Source organism: Lissotriton helveticus, chromosome 10 (assembly GCF_964261635.1).
Source record: "Lissotriton helveticus chromosome 10, aLisHel1.1, whole genome shotgun sequence".
In the NCBI taxonomy this organism is placed as follows: domain Eukaryota; kingdom Metazoa; phylum Chordata; class Amphibia; order Caudata; family Salamandridae; genus Lissotriton; species Lissotriton helveticus.
This window is the reverse complement of record NC_136071.1, coordinates 1,157,664,148-1,157,680,442: the sequence shown is the minus strand read 5'-3', so window position 1 is coordinate 1,157,680,442 and position 16,295 is coordinate 1,157,664,148. Positions and strand designations below refer to the sequence as shown.

The 16,295-nt window shown below is 45.0% G+C and overlaps 1 protein-coding gene across 1 annotated transcript in view; it reads left to right on the top strand.

Annotated features, from left to right (window-relative positions):
* Positions 1-16,295, top strand: part of NR1D2 (nuclear receptor subfamily 1 group D member 2) — a 67,911-nt gene that overhangs the window by 28,230 nt on the left and 23,386 nt on the right. Inside the window, exons 4-6 of the mRNA XM_078664452.1 lie at positions 4,008-4,152; positions 7,714-8,351; positions 11,184-11,369. Coding sequence (XP_078520578.1) covers positions 4,008-4,152; positions 7,714-8,351; positions 11,184-11,369 — 969 coding nt within the window. The remainder of the gene's footprint in view (positions 1-4,007; positions 4,153-7,713; positions 8,352-11,183; positions 11,370-16,295) is intronic.

The following is a 16,295-nucleotide window of genomic DNA, read 5'->3' as shown; positions in this document are numbered from 1 at the left end:
TATTTCACCAGGAGTTCTTATAACAGCGATGTATACTTCTCTCAAGTATTTAAGGAAGTCAACGATATAATACCCAGCATAGGATTCAACAGTCTCACTGAGATAAGGTGGGCTGCAAGTATACCACGACAATCACCGGCTCCGACCTTAATAGGGTCGAGAACCGGCCTGGCGATACCTCCTGCAAGCTGACGACGGTGAAGGCTTCAATACTTGAGAGAAGTATACATTGCTGTTTGAATAAAATAAGAAACTTGAAGAACAAATGCTATGGACACAGACTTGATAATTTGTTATGTGTCTGCTTTCTGTTGTGTGTAGTGGTGCACCTTTGCGACTGTTCTGAAATTATTAAATCTGACTGTTTGTTTGCTGTTTCCAGCCCCATGGCGCTTACAACCACTACCCTGGACCATGGACAAGCAGCACAGCAAATATGGGTTGGTGGTGCAGGGTCAGGCAGCCGTCACAGTTTGCAGCTCGGCCCATACAGACAGCTCATTTAAAACTGGGTACAGCCTGCTACAGGAGTGTCAAAAAGTTTCCAGTATAGAAGGAGCTGTTAGGTCTTTGCAAGTGTCAGTGTATATGCTCCCACCTCCGTTAAGCGTTGGTTTAAATTTTCCTGTTGCTTCGCATTACAAATTCAAGCTTGTGGGTTGCCATTTTCATGATAACCTCCAACCAGGCTTCAATCTCCATTTGTTGTAATAATGAAGCCACCTGCCACACCTTCCCAATCCAAGATGGCGGGCACATTCACACCGCACAACACAAATACCCCGAATATGGAATCCCTTGTTGACTGTATCTTTGTATTTAAATCTGCTCAGCTGTCTTATGCCTTGCAGGTAGATTCCTGCTCTATAAATACCATATTTATGCATACGTAAATACAGCTTGTTTGTGAAAATCTTCATCTCATTGCGATGTCATGTCTTCGGGTTTACCCAGTGGGTCACCCTCAGTGACTCAGTTTTGCTGTCTGCACTGTACTTCCAGCCTACAGAAATTCCCACATTAACTCTGGAAGGGTGGGAGGTGGGGGGGGGGGTACTTTTCAGACTGTTGGAGCATGTCCATGTCAGCCAGTCTCTGGTGGAGCTCCAGCCTATCTATTGGTTCGCTACTAGACAGACTTCTGTATACAGTACATGGTGGACTCTGGGACAGCAGTCTCATCTTTTTAAATATTACTTTATAAAGAATTCTCAGACTTTAACACCCTTGAGATCTAGTAAAAAGTTTGGACGGACTAAGAGCTCTAAATACCAAAATGGCATGTGCAGGAGGACCTTTAGCCTGCTCAGGGTTAAGGCTCTGGCAGGCTCTGTCTACATCACTTCAGGATAGGGAAAACATCATAGTATTAGGGGAGACCTCAATACAGTGATCTTCAGAAAAGCATCACTGTTCCCATAGGAAGTCAGGAACACAGAATTAAAACTGCTGTGTCTTGATTGAGGCCAACATTCTAAAACAGCTTTCGAGATGCTTAGGGGAAGCCAATCAAATACCTATTCACAGCACGTAGAGCCAGAATATAGAGGGCAGAGAGAGGCCTCAGCCTTCTGCTAACTTCAACAGTAAGAATCATTTACAAGAGTCTCGAAACCTTTCTTTAAATCGGATGAACTTGTGATTAAACTAGGTTTTCTAATATATTTTGTATAAAAGTCCTTTAAATTGGATGCACTGGTGCATGAACTGGGGGGCAGATTTACAAGCCCCTTGCGCCTCATTTACACCACTGCTGCGTCACTTTTGTGACGCAGCGGCGGCGCAAATCCTGCCCCATGGTGCGGGGTACTTGCAACGTGACGCATCTGGGAGATGCGTCACGTTGTAAAGCCCTGCGCCACATGTAGGCGTTCCTGTGCGGGGGGGGGGAAGGGCGTTCCGGCGCAGGAACGCCTCCTAAAAGTGGCTGAGTGAAATCTACAAGATTTCACTCAGTTACTTTTAGGCCCATGCTGCGTCAAAATCCTGCGCCTGCCTGAAGCAGGCGTAAGGATTGACGCAGCATTAACTAGATAGGGCACCCAGAGCATTGCTGGAGCTGCGTCACGCTTGCGACGCAACTCCAGCAATGCGCCCCTTTTACGGCACAGATGCGTCACGTTTTTGCCCCATGGTGTGCTGCATTGGAAATGCGGCGCATCCATGATGGCGGAGCTGTGGCGCACAATAACTGGCGCATCCCTGCTGATATGCAGGGATGCGCCAGTTATTGTAAACATGCCCCTTAGTTTGCCGTTATATCTTGTAGTAAAATTTCCCTTTAATAAGCACACTCTGAGAATACTGTTTCACAATGTTTTAAATGTTTTAATCAGTATCTCTCCTAATGTCCTAATACAAAAGCAGGCTTTTGATGACCCAGGTTTTTTTTTGCAGAGTTTTATATAGCGCGAACTAGACCCGAACTGAATCAGGTATCAGAGCGCTTTACATAGCACCAGTTACGTTACATGAGGACACACATTAATTTTAGGCACGGGGAGATTAAGTGATTTGCCCAGAATCACAGGAGGTTTTTTTGGCGTCGTTACCGAGACTCGAACCCAGATCCCCAGGTCCGAGGTTGAGCGCCCTAGCCCTTAGCATTTCCATATCAAGAGTTCTGTTACGCTACACTAGAAAGAATACCACCTTCTGGATGTATTGAGAAGAAAAGGAGGAAAAGTAATGTCCTCTTCGGAAGAAAGGCTGCCTGAAAAATTCATCCTTAACTTGAGATAAGATAATATTCTGAACTTTTTGTTTGGAATTTTAGAAGTGTAAAACATTGTATAACCACATCTGTAGGTCTCTTGATTCTGTGGTGAAGGCTGTAAGTGTTGGGTGGCATGGGAACACATATTTAATGCTGAATATGACTTTGTCCGCCCGCCATACCAGTGGGAACTGGGACTGCCTGCTAAGGGTGCAGCGGTCCCGTACATTCCATTAGGCTGCACCTGCCACACTGGCGGGCACATCCCGCATTTTTAAAATTGCGGCGGGCGGTGCTGAATGCACTGCCCGCCGCATTGCTAAAAATGCATGTTGTGCTTTTCAATGCACAACTTGACAGGCACCGCGCAGTGCCTGCCACGTTGTTCATTGAAAGGCAGGTGGGTACCATAGGTACCCCCCATGTGCACCACCCACCCCCCCAGAGTCCATGGGGGCCTGCAACAGGCCCCCAAGCAGACTCTGCATGCCTTTCTATGGCGGCAAAGCCGCCAGGGAAAGGCATGTGAAAGGCCACATTGTAATATGGCTGACGGTGTCTTTCAGACACCACCACCATATTAAACCCTTTTCCGCCCAGTCGACGTCTCGACCCGGCAGAAAAGCGGCAGACGGTCTTTCCGTCCGCGGCGGACCCTCCGCCATGGCAATATGGCGGGGGTCTTTAATGGGAGGATGGCGGGCGCATCGCCCTCGCCGGGCCGGCGGTGGCTACCGCCGGCCAGGCGGGGGCGATCCGCCCGCCATCCTAATGGGGCCCTAAATGTGGTAAAACAAAGCATGGTATGTGGATAAGAATTGTACAAGTGTATATTCTTCCATTTATTACCACAGTGATCAGGTCAAATTGAATGTTATCACCATAGTACAACTATCTAATGTGAGAAAAACTGTACCCTAACTCAAAGATTACACATAGTAGTGAGTTTACAGAGGAAAACAATGATGTTCATACACACAGGACCATTAAATGTCATTTTATTTTACCTCATGGTTTTAACTTCTTGTATCCTGGTTCTTTTTAAATAATTTTGTGTATAACTACAACATATAGAACACAGCACGACATAAAGTATGTATGCTATCTGCAGAGAGTTATATGCTATTTATTATTAATACCATTGTTGAGAGGGAAGGGCCAGTGTCTTAATTTTGCACGCTTCATCATGGCCACCTCAGCATTTAACCCTGTTGCACCTTGTAAGACCCCCTCCACCCCATACAACTGTGTTTGCCCCTTGAGTCTGAATGTCTGTGTTTTCTTGCACTAGGGGTTCTTCCGAAGGAGCATCCAGCAGAACACCCAGTACCGCAAGTGCCTGGAGAGCGGGAGCTGCAGCATTGTGCGACTCAGCCGCAACCGCTGCCAGCCTTGCCGCCTGAAGAAGTGCCTGGCAGTGGGCATGTCCAGAGACGGTAGGTCCTAGCCCATGACACCGGCATTTTCTTCTGCAATAACCACAGCATTCAAGCACTCCAGGATTGGATCTCTTTGATAGCACTGACTGAAAACAATGCACCAATAATGCTATGCATAAGTCTGGCCCTCTGGTTCCCGATCCACAAATGCGCCCTCTTCAAGCTCCTCACACACACTTACAAGGCACTATGGGCCCGATTCACTGAACTAACTTAAGACAAAATGCTAAACTTACTACTTTTGGTATTCACAGAAGTTAGGATTTTGTCTTAAGTTTGTCTTAAGACAGACTTAAGACAAAATCCTAACTTAAGTCTGTCTTAAATCTGTCTTAAGTCTGTCTTAAATCTGTCTTAAGTCTGTCTTAAGACAAACTTAAGACAAAAGCCTAACTTCTGTGAATACCAAAAGTAGTAAGTTTAGGATTTTGTCTTAAGTTAGTTCTGTGAATCGGGCCCTATACTACCAGGCTTCTCTGTTCGTCAAACAGCGGTAGGGCAGTGGGGCCGCAGAGGGGGGTATTTTAAAGGACGATGCTGGGGGAAAATTAAATAAATTCGTCCCTTGAAATACCCCCCATCCCCACCACCCCACCGCTGTCACCTGCACAGACCGCGGCTGCCTACCCCCCAAAGCTGGAAAATACCTCCCCTTCCACATCCAAGCCGCCAGCTGCATCACCAACTTCTACAAGAAGGTGAAAACCTGGCTCTTCCAATAGGCTCCAGCCAGGACAGCACCACTCTTTGTAGGCGCCCGGGTACCCTACCGGGTAACACACACACAATACAAATATACATATCGGGGCTCACAAGCTCCTCCTTCAGGTGAAGTGCTTACAGTGGACACAATGCAAATTGGCAGTATTCTGAGCTGAGCTGTGAAATCTGACTCCACCTGAGCTTTCCTGGCCTTTTAGCATCCATGGTGTGTTATGAAATCTGTTGATTTCCTGTAAGTCCTGCCTTTTGGCATTGTTCTGAAATATGCCTTCCTTTTTTCCTAATACAGTCCCTCCTGCATTTTTGTGACACTAGCAGCTTGTTTTACCCACAGATATATTTTAATGTATCTATTTCCTATTATCCTTTAAGGGACATCTCAATAGATTAAGTGCTTGCAGCAGAGATGAATGTGTAACCTGACATTCAAATGCCTTTACGATAGCCTGGCTTGTTATTGTACCTTCTGCAAAGATTTTTAAGTCAAAGTTAATAGAGTGAATGTCGCTGAGTTGGCCAACATATACTTTTGAAGTGCAAAACGTACTTTTGTGATGTGTGCTGTATAAGGGCTGCAATCACTGTACTCACAACATCTAAAAGGGCCCAAAGATTTAGGACCAGATATAAGAAACCATTTTTCAGTTGCTAATGCTACCAGAATTTGCTACTGCTAAATGCTGTCTGGTGATTTACGCAGCCCCTTTTGTGAGTTGGAAAAATCTTTCTGGTTCACAAAAACGTTTTTCTTACCCGCTTCGAATCACAGATGGTAATGGCGAACTAAAGAGGCGTACCCTCGTGCCTTCGATTCACAATGGTATATATTGATGGTCTGGGATTGCAATTGTTGTCTCAAAGCATTAAAAAGTTACCTACCATCTTCTCAGAAGAGATTGTAACAAATTTGCAAAGTGAAAGCTATCCCCTTTGGGCAGCTTCCTCCGTGGAAATTATGTCAGGCCACCTTGAGACATATGTGATAATGGCAAGAGCACACGGCTTGCAATACATGATCTCTATGTCATAAGACTCCTACAAGGCAATATGCTGCATTCTGAAATCTCTGTGTAAAATGAGAAACCTTTGCTGACCCTAAAACAGAAAATCTTTATGTAATACCAGCAGTGCAAACACTACACACACCTCAAGTAGTGGAAAACGTTCCTTAGGACCACAGAACACCACTTGTTATAATCAAGTGTTTGAACTCTCTGCTTGGTGTGGCCCAATGAAGGCGGAACTGCTAAGAAGCTATTAAGAAAAGAGATATTGCTGTAGAGGTGACAGCAGAGAATGGCATTTTATTTTATGAGTAGACAATTTTTTCTCCACAAGGGTTGAGGATAGTAAAAAGAGAGATGTGCTCCAGTGGCTAGTGTTTGGATTCTCCATTTTTGTTGAAGTAGTTGTAGGTATTTCTCCATTCAGATATTTTAAAGGAAATAGTGCTGAACAGTGGGGTCTGGCTGTTGATATCTGAAATTGAATACTGAAATTATGGTGAATCGTAAGTGTCATCCTATTATCCTCAAATGTATGGGTGTTTTGAAAGATCTAATTGTGTAATGAAAGAAAGTATCAATTTACTGTTCAACTACAGTATTCGGTGGGTATTCCATGGGAACAAGCAGACTTTGGCGTGATATGGGAATATAACACCACATACTCAGTCACCACTGGTATCACTTGTTTTATGTTAATAAGGAATAAATGATTGGTGAAAGACAATTGTCCATGGCGGTTGCACCACAAATGTATGAGGAGTCTACTTCTTTCAATCAAAAGGGATATTTGTAATGAAAACGACATCCTAGTGCAAAGAAAAATTCACTATAAAGTTACAAACTTAAATGTGTCAAATGGTTCAGGGTAAGTGAAAGGCCAAAAATAATGTTATGCGGTTTTTGAATGAAGGGTTAGTCACACTTGTTGGATGGCTTGCAAGTATTAAAGATTGGAGGTAATATGATGTTGAATCAAAAAATCAAGTACCCCACCATGGCCACAGAGAAAGCTTTTAATAGCTGGCACACTTGACTGTCCTAGGTATTATTGTATGCAAGTTAAGATTTTCATAGTCTGAGAAACCCCAAAACAAATAGACTGAAATACTTCGAAGAAGTGTGCAATAAAATAACATTTCTTTTAAATACAAAGAGTAATTTATAATCAATTTTAGACGGTGAATCTCAAGTTTATCATCCCAAATAATTTCCTGACTCTTGCGTCAGTACTTTTCACATAGGGTAGCACTCGGTGTTATTGCCACCACATTATGTTTCTAGAAACAAAATTCAAAGCATTGATGTTGAACGCTTAAAATAATTCGGTCAATCAATAAGTAATGTCTGCCACATACTTAAGCTTACCAAGGGTAGCTGCTAAGTTATTCTTCTGGAACAGACATCTAAGGCTCACAGTTACGGGTCCTTTTTTAGATCATCACAGGAAATCCAAAGTTCTGTGTGGGTGTTTGTGTGTAGATGGATAGATAGATAGATAGATAGATAGATAGATAGATAGATAGATAGATGAATTCATATTTAACATTTTATGTAAACATGGAGGCTCATGTATTGCCTTAAAACTATTGCTACTTTTTAGTAGTTGGGCATATTCATGTGTGTGGCAAGGTGCTGCCTGTATTTCTGTCGGCACCCGCATAGGGACGCCTTCCGCAGTGTGGTGGTATAAGGGAGAGACTGGCGCCACCAGCCTCCTCCTTAGAGACCCCAGTGCTCTCTCATAAGACTGCCTTTTCTCCATTCGACTTAAAGAATGAGGATACTTCTCTTGTGTTCCACTAACAGTTGTTACCTCTCTCCTCTGCAGCCGTGCGCTTTGGCCGCACACCCAAAATAGAGAAGCAACGAATGCTGCTGGACATGCAAAGCGCCATGAAGACCATGATGAGTGGCCAGTTTGGCAGCCAGATGCAAAAAGATGTTGTGCCTGATCATCCAGTTCCACCACATATACCAATGGTGCCTCCTCAACAGCTGGCCGCCCAGACGCAGCAGGCTTCAGGGAGCTACGTAGGCCGCTCAACCTCTTTTCAGGCTTCGCCACCCTCTGCCAACATGTCCAAGGAGGATGTCATCAGACGCGTGACCAGAGTCCAGCAGGACACATTCATGTACAACCAGGGGCAGCCGGGGGACCCAGCGGCGGGCCCAGAGTGGCTGCTGAGTGGGGCAAGAATGAATACTACTGCCGAAGATCAACCCGCGAGCACCAGTGGCCTCATTTGTCCAGCTGGTCATAACCAGCTGCATCAGCATGGGCCGCACAGAGGCAGTAGCCAAATGCATCATCCAGGTGGAAACGCCGCCTACTTGCCCACTTGGCATGGTGGTGACCACTCCAGTGGCCTTATGCATGGAAAGTGCAACCCGGCCCCTGCTTTCAAACATGTGCGCCCTGGCCTCACCAGAAACTACTCACGGGGAGTAGTGCAAAAAACCCACCTGGTACAGTAATATGTTCCTTCTTATGGTTTACCAAACAGAGGGTGGGGTAGGTGGCAATACACTGCAGACAAAATAATGCACTCCTCCTTGTAGACACCAGGGGACCAGCCTGGGTTCTCTGGATGCTGTGCTTCAAGGTGCGTGTGTGGGTGGGGAGGGGGGGTGTTTGTTCATTAGGATAGATTTGGTGTGCATCAGAATCAACCAGAAAATATAGGCTGACCTGATCTCAGCTGCCAGCCTGCCGTGCAGTGCCAAGGGTTTGCTGAGCCCAGCCTGGATTCAAGGTTGGATTTGTGGCAAGAGGTCAGTTTGGAGAATAACCTGGCATCTTCCAGAGCCTACTTCTTCCAGGGTGTTTCTCCAGAATCCAGTAGTAAACAAACCTCTGGAAATAATTCATTGCAGGACTTGTGTCCAGATCCTGGGCTCAGCACACACATGGCACTGTCCAGCAGGCAGACTTGCCCTCAACAACTCACACAGGACTCACATCACACCACACCTCAGAGAGCTTCACTGGCTCCTGATGCACACATGTGCTCATTTCAAACTCTTCACACACATTCAAGGCACTACACAAATGAGGCCCCTCCTACTTGAACAGTCACAGCTCCTTCCACCCACCACCCGGACACCTCTGTTCCGCAGGACCCCTACTCGCACACATCCCACACATAAGCAGAACCAGATCAGGGGACAGCTGTTCTCTTACATCACATCTAAAGCATGGAACATCCTCCCACTCCACATCAGAGCCGCCTCGTCTCTTCTTGAATTCTGCAAGAAGCTGAAAACCTGCCTTTTCAATTAACCTTACTACAACATGTAGGGCTAGGCACAAACCTGCTCAGTGCCAGGATGCCCTGGCACGTGATAGCACACTTTACAAATGTATGCAACACAACATAGCTTACCATAACAAAACATAGTAGTCCCAGGTGCCTGTGCTATACTACATATGTAAAGAAAGACACATTTACACAACGTAAGCAACTTCTGTATCAACACCTTAAAGATACAACATTTAAAAGCACCATACATTTTGTAGTTGTAACCAAAAGTGTATACAAATAATTCACCGAACTAAAGTGCACATCACTAGACATGTGACACACGTGTGTGATTCTAATGTGTGCATCACCGTACATGTGTGCCTCTGTCTCTCTGTGTAGTGCAAATGTGTAATCAAATACCGAGCCAATATATACATGTCTAGACTTGTGTGAATGTATTGTGAAGTGCAGCTGTGTAATAATTAACTACTAAACTAATGTCCACATCTCTCTTCATATTTGAATTTCTCTTCATAGTGCACATCTGTAATTCACTATTGAGCTAATGCGCATTGTTGTGCATGTGTGCATCTGGAGACAGTGTGTGTGTGCCTCTGTACAGTGCACTGAGCGAATCTACACATTGCTGCATGTGTGCATGTCTCTGTACCGCATACATGTGCATATGGCTGTGGAATGAACCTCTGTGATAAACTATTGAGCCAACTTGCACAGATGTCTATATAGGTAGTATACATCGTCTTATAAATTATTGGCTAACTTTCATATTGTTGGACATGCGCGCATCTCTGTGCTTGGAGTGTGTGCATCTGTCTATCCAGCACACGTGTGAAATAGACTGCTGAGCTAACTTGTACATTATTGTAGATGTATCCACCTCTCTGTGCACATTTACATCTGTCTGTGTAAACACATGTTACTATGAAGCCAACTTGCACATTGCTATGCTTGTGTGCATCTCTCTATATTTTGCACATTTAAATCTGCCTGTACTGCCCATATTTGTAATGCACTACTAACTAAACTGACCTGAAAGTTATTGCACATTGCTGTACATGTGTGCATCTCTACAGAGTGCATATGTGTTTCTGTCTCAACAGTGCACACTTGCATTTAGCCATATAATGCACATGTGGTATAAACGAGTAACTTAACTAGTACCTTGCTGTACGTGTGTGTACCTCTGGACAGTGCATATGTGATTCTGTCTTCACACAGTGCACGTGTCGTAAACGAATGTACCTGTGTAGTCCAACAAGTATCCGATGTAGGCGTGATCACTGTCAGAGCTACTGCTTGATGACAAATGCCTGTCTTTTGGGGTTACTGGTAAATATGTTTTATGGGGGCATGCTTCCTGGCACAATAATAGGTGTGCCTGATCATTGGCAGGGTGAGAGTGTAGAATAATTGACCTTCCCTGTATGATTTGGTGATGGACCCTAAAATGTCTCTAAGGCTGGCTGCCTCAGAGATTACAAAGGTATTGATCTGAGAGGGGCGGACCGTCCCAATAAAGGTCTGATAGTCGCACTAATACTGTCACTATAACCATCTGAAAGGGTTTTAATGACTGACACAGTATTTGGCATTAAAGCTATAATCATTGGCACAATAATTGCTTGATGAGGCTTAATGTCTTTTACTGTAATAATCAGATGGGTTCATGGTGCTGGCTAATATAGCATACCTTTAATTTCAAATAGTATGTATTAATATTTTCAAGGCAATGCATAGTCTTAGGTTTCTGAAAAGAAAGACATGCACGCAGTGGTGAAACACAAACTGATGAGCCTTGTGCAGAATGGGAAGAGAAGCCCCTGAGTCCCCCTTATCTCACAGATATTCATTGGCCTTGTGCTGAATGGGGGGCACCTGGAGATCTAGGCCCCCCTGCACTGTTTTAAGCTGCAGGGGCCTGCGTTATTCCCCTGCATGCATGACACTGTACTGTTTGCTTCCTCGTCTCTGACATGTCACTTGCTGCATAATGGTACCCTCTTTGTTCTTCAAGCCAATTGTTCTGTAATTGCAGGTGTGCCCAATGAGTTTGACCCCCTGCATTGACCCCCGCAAGTCAGGCCAGCAAGTCTGGGAGGAGTTTGCCATGAGCTTCACACCGGCTGTCAAGGAGGTGGTGGAGTTTGCCAAACGCATCCCAGGATTCTGTGACCTCTCCCAGCCCGACCAGATCAACCTCCTGAAGGCCGGCACCCTGGAGGTAAGGAGGCAGGTGTGTGGGAGGGTATACTCAGACGGGAGTCCCTTGCTCATTGCACCATCAGGATTCAAGCAAGCCGGGCCGAAGAAGGCTGTGATGCCAGAAACCGGTCCCCGGAAGCTTGTTTCCTTCCCAGTATAAGAATTGGCTTGGTAGTTTGGTTTGCCCTGTTCCCATCATGCACTGGGACAGGAACAGACTAATTTGCATATAGCCAGGTTCTGAGCTGGGATGGTGCAGTGAGCTAAAAAACGGTGATGGATTAAAACCATGATCTATTGACTTGGTAAGAGTATTCTGCATCATTCAGAAACTCTGTCCATCACCACCCCCCTTTTCCAAAATCGGTTTTATCCACACTATGTGTGGGAGGGTATACTCAGATGTGAGTCCCTTGCTCATTGCACCATCAGGATTCAAGCAAGCCGGGCCGAAGAAGGCTGTGATGCCAGAAACCGGTCCCCGGAAGCTTGTTTCCTTCCCAGTATAAGAATTGGCTTGGTAGTTTGGTTTGCCCTGTTCCCATCATGCACTGGGACAGGAACAGTCTAATTTGCATATAGCCAGGTTCTGAGCTGGGATGGTGCAGTGAGCTAAAAAACGGTGATGGATTAAAACCATGATCTATTGACTTGGTAAGAGTATTCTGCATCATTCAGAAACTCTGTCCATCACCACCCCCTTTTCCAAAATCGGTTTTATCCACACTATGTGTGGGAGGGTATACTCAGACGTGAGTCCCTTGCACATTGCACCATCAGGATTCAAGCAAGCCGGGCCGAAGAAGGCTGTGATGCCAGAAACCGGTCCCCGGAAGCTTGTTTCCTTCCCAGTATAAGAATTGGCTTGGTAGTTTGGTTTGCCCTGTTCCCATCATGCACTGGGACAGGAACAGACTAATTTGCATATAGCCAGGTTCTGAGCTGGGATGGTGCAGTGAGCTAAAAAACGGTGATGGATTAAAACCATGATCTATTGACTTGGTAAGAGTATTCTGCATCATTCAGAAACTCTGTCCATCACCACCCCCCTTTTCCAAAATCGGTTTTATCCACACTATGTGTGGGAGGGTATATTCAGACGTGAGTCCCTTGCTCATTGCACCATCAGGATTCAAGCAAGCCGGGCCGAAGAAGGCTGTGATGCCAGAAACCGGTCCCCGGAAGCTTGTTTCCTTCCCAGTATAAGAATTGGCTTGGTAGTTTGGTTTGCTCTGTTCCCATCATGCACTGGGACAGGAACAGACTAATTTGCATATAGCCAGGTTCTGAGCTGGGATGGTGCAGTGAGCTAAAAAACGGTGATGGATTAAAACCATGATCTATTGACTTGGTAAGAGTATTCTGTATCATTCAGAAACTCTGTCCATCACCACCCCCCTTTTCCAAAATCAGTTTTATCCACACTATGTGTGGGAGGGTATACTCAGACGTGAGTCCCTTGCTCATTGCACCATCAGGATTCAAGCAAGCCGGGCCGAAGAAGGCTGTGATGCCAGAAACCGGTCCCCGGAAGCTTGTTTCCTTCCCAGTATAAGAATTGGCTTGGTAGTTTGGTTTGCCCTGTTCCCATCATGCACTGGGACAGGAACAGACTAATTTGCATATAGCCAGGTTCTGAGCTGGGATGGTGCAGTGAGCTAAAAAACGGTGATGGATTAAAACCATGATCTATTGACTTGGTAAGAGTATTCTGCATCATTCAGAAACTCTGTCCATCACCACCCCCCTTTTCCAAAATCGGTAAGGAGGCAGGTGACACCCCCACTGTCATGCTTTTATTCTCTTTCACTTGCCTTTAATACCCTATTTACCAAGAAGAGGTTCATACCCCAAGTGCCAAGAGAGGTTCATACCCCAAGTACCAAGAAGAGGTTCAACCCCCAAGTATCAAGAAGAGGTATATACCCCAAGTACCAAGAAGAGGTTCATACCCCAAGTACCAAGACGAGGTATATACCCCAAGTACCAAGAAGAGGTATATACCCCAAGTGCCAAGAAGAGGTATATACCCCAAGTACCAAGAAGAGGTTCATACCCCAAGTACCAAGAAGAGGTATATACCCCAAGTACCAAGAAGAGGTTCATACCCCAAGTACCAAGAAGAGGTTCATACCCCCAAGTACCAAGGAGAGGTATATACCCCAAGTGCCAAGAAGAGGTATATACCCCAAGTACCAAGGAGAGGTTCATACCCCAAGTACCAAGAAGAGGTATATACCCCAAGTACCAAGAAGAGGTACATACCCCAAGTACCAAGAAGAGGTATATACCCCAAGTACCAAGAAGTGGTTCATACCCCAAGTGCCAAGAAGAGGTATATACCCCAAGTACCAAGAAGAGGTTCATACCCCAAGTACCAAGAAGAGGTTCATACCCCAACTCCCAAGAAGAGGTATATACCCCAAGTACCAAGAAGAGGTATATACCCCAAGTACCAAGAAGAGGTATATACCCCAAGTACCAAGAAGAGGTATATACCCCAAGTACCAAGAAGAGGTATATACCCCAAGTACCAAGAAGAGGTTCATACCCCAAGTACCAAGAAGAGGTATATACCCCAAGTACCAAGAAGAGGTTCATACCCCAAGTACCAAGAAGAGGTACATACCCCAAGTACCAAGAAGAGGTACATACCCCAAGTACCAAGAAGAGGTTCATACCCCAAGTACCAAGAAGAGGTACATACCCCAAGTACCAAGAAGAGGTACATACCCCAAGTACCAAGAAGAGGTATATACCCCAAGTACCAAGAAGAGGTTCATACCCCAAGTACCAAGAAGAGGTTCATACCCCCAAGTACCAAGGAGAGGTATATACCCCAAGTACCAAGAAGAGGTTCATACCCCAAATACCAAAAAGAGGTTCATACCCCAATTACCAAGAAAAGGTTTATACCCCAAGTACCAAGAAGAGGTTCATACCCCAAGTACCAAGAAGAGGTTCATACCCCAAGTACCAAGAAGAGGTATATACCCCAAGTACCAAGAAGAGGTATATACCCCAAGTACCAAGAAGAGGTATATACCCCAAGTACCAAGAAGAGGTATATACCCCAAGTACCAAGAAGAGGTTCATACCCCAAGTACCAAGAAGAGGTACATACCCCAAGTACCAAGAAGAGGTACATACCCCAAGTACCAAGAAGAGGTTCATACCCCAAGTACCAAGAAGAGGTACATACCCCAAGTACCAAGAAGAGGTACATACCCCAAGTACCAAGAAGAGGTATATACCCCAAGTACCAAGAAGAGGTACATACCCCAAGTACCAAGAAGAGGTTCATACCCCAAGTACAAAGAGAGGTTCATACCCCAGGTACCAAGAGAGGTTCATACCCCAAGTACCAAGAAGAGATTCATACTCCAAGTACCAAGAAGAGGTTCATACCCCAGGTACCAAGAGAGGTTCATACCCCAAGTACCAAGAAGAAGTTGACCTACATTATACATAAGCTAAGCCTCCCTTCAGGCAACAGAATAGAGCGCTTGATATATAGAAGTGGGTCATGCCAAATGCTAAACAAAAGTATATGTTGATTGCATCTAGGTATCAAAAGCTGTTTGTCGCTGTGTTGGTAAAGTTTAATTTTCATATTAGAGGGCCTGATTTGTGGATAAAAGTATATGTGTACAGTTTTGCCTTGTAAGATGATAGCTTGCATGGAAGTTCATTTTACTAGTATACCAAAAACCCATTTCACTGGTAAAAGTAAGAATTGTGATGTCTGTAGTGGAAAGGTTACTGATAAAGGATGTACGTCAGTACAACGCGATCATTTTGATTGCGGTACTTTACAACGCTGTTTTCACAGCACAAGTCGTTACAACGACTTGCGTCGGAGGGTGTTGTATTGATGATTAATTAATTTTCTATTCCAACCCCAGCCCACGTAACAGTAGGGAAGGTGTTGGAATAGAAAATCAAACTATTCCTTAAGCAACAGCGCCATCCAGCGCAAGTCGTAGTAATGACTTGCGTTGTAATGGCTGCGTCGTAAAGGTCGCGCGGTGTAAACACCGCGTTGTAAAGGATGTTTCCCCTGATAAATCATATTTTGTGCAGCTTGAAAGCCAAGCAGCGTTAAATTAGTTCTGCTCAACTGCATTTCCCCAGCCTCAATAATTAAAATTCCAATTAGGCATAAAGTGTTTTTCTGACAGGAAACAACACAACAACTTCTTAAGCCCAGAAGAATGTTGTGGGGAGATTAGTGGGCAATCAGCTGCTGTAGGCATGTGAAGCAGGCAGTAACAGATGGCATCAAACAGACCAGAGCAATACTGTTTGTTTGCATGAATATGCCATTAAGAGCCCCACCAACAAATGCCTTTCATTCAGATTTGGCTCACAGACATTCCTCTCTCCCAATAACAAGAGGGCAGGATGTTCCCATATCAGGAAGAAGAGCTGGTTCCTTATTTCCATATGGCTGGATCTGGGGGAGTATTCAGACTTCCTGAGTGGGGAATCTGACTTGTTCATCTTGAACAGAGGCCCTGGAACGATTTACAGACAAGGAAGTGCTAAAAAAAAGAGTGGTGTGTTTTGGTGGGAAGTCTGCTGAAAATGGACAAAAAGAACTCTCCACTCATTGGCTAGTTCAATAGATAAATCAAGCTCACTAGTACAGCCCCTCAGAACAATCCTAGATTCTGAAGAAAACATCTAAAGAAAGAACAATTTTGACTGACCTCCTGGGGAGGAACCCCGAAGGTCTTTTGTTATCAACTTCCACCCACAGTGCTGAAACTGCTCTCTAAAGGTCAACTGTAGCTGGCCTGAAGGGCTCAAAAGGGTGTACATTGCTTGACCTTGTGTGGAAGAACTTCTACTGAGGTGGGAATAGACTGTACTAAACCAATCTATTATAAAGAAACATGACTCCTAGAACCATTCCCAGAAGAACTGGGAGCTGTAGGCGTGG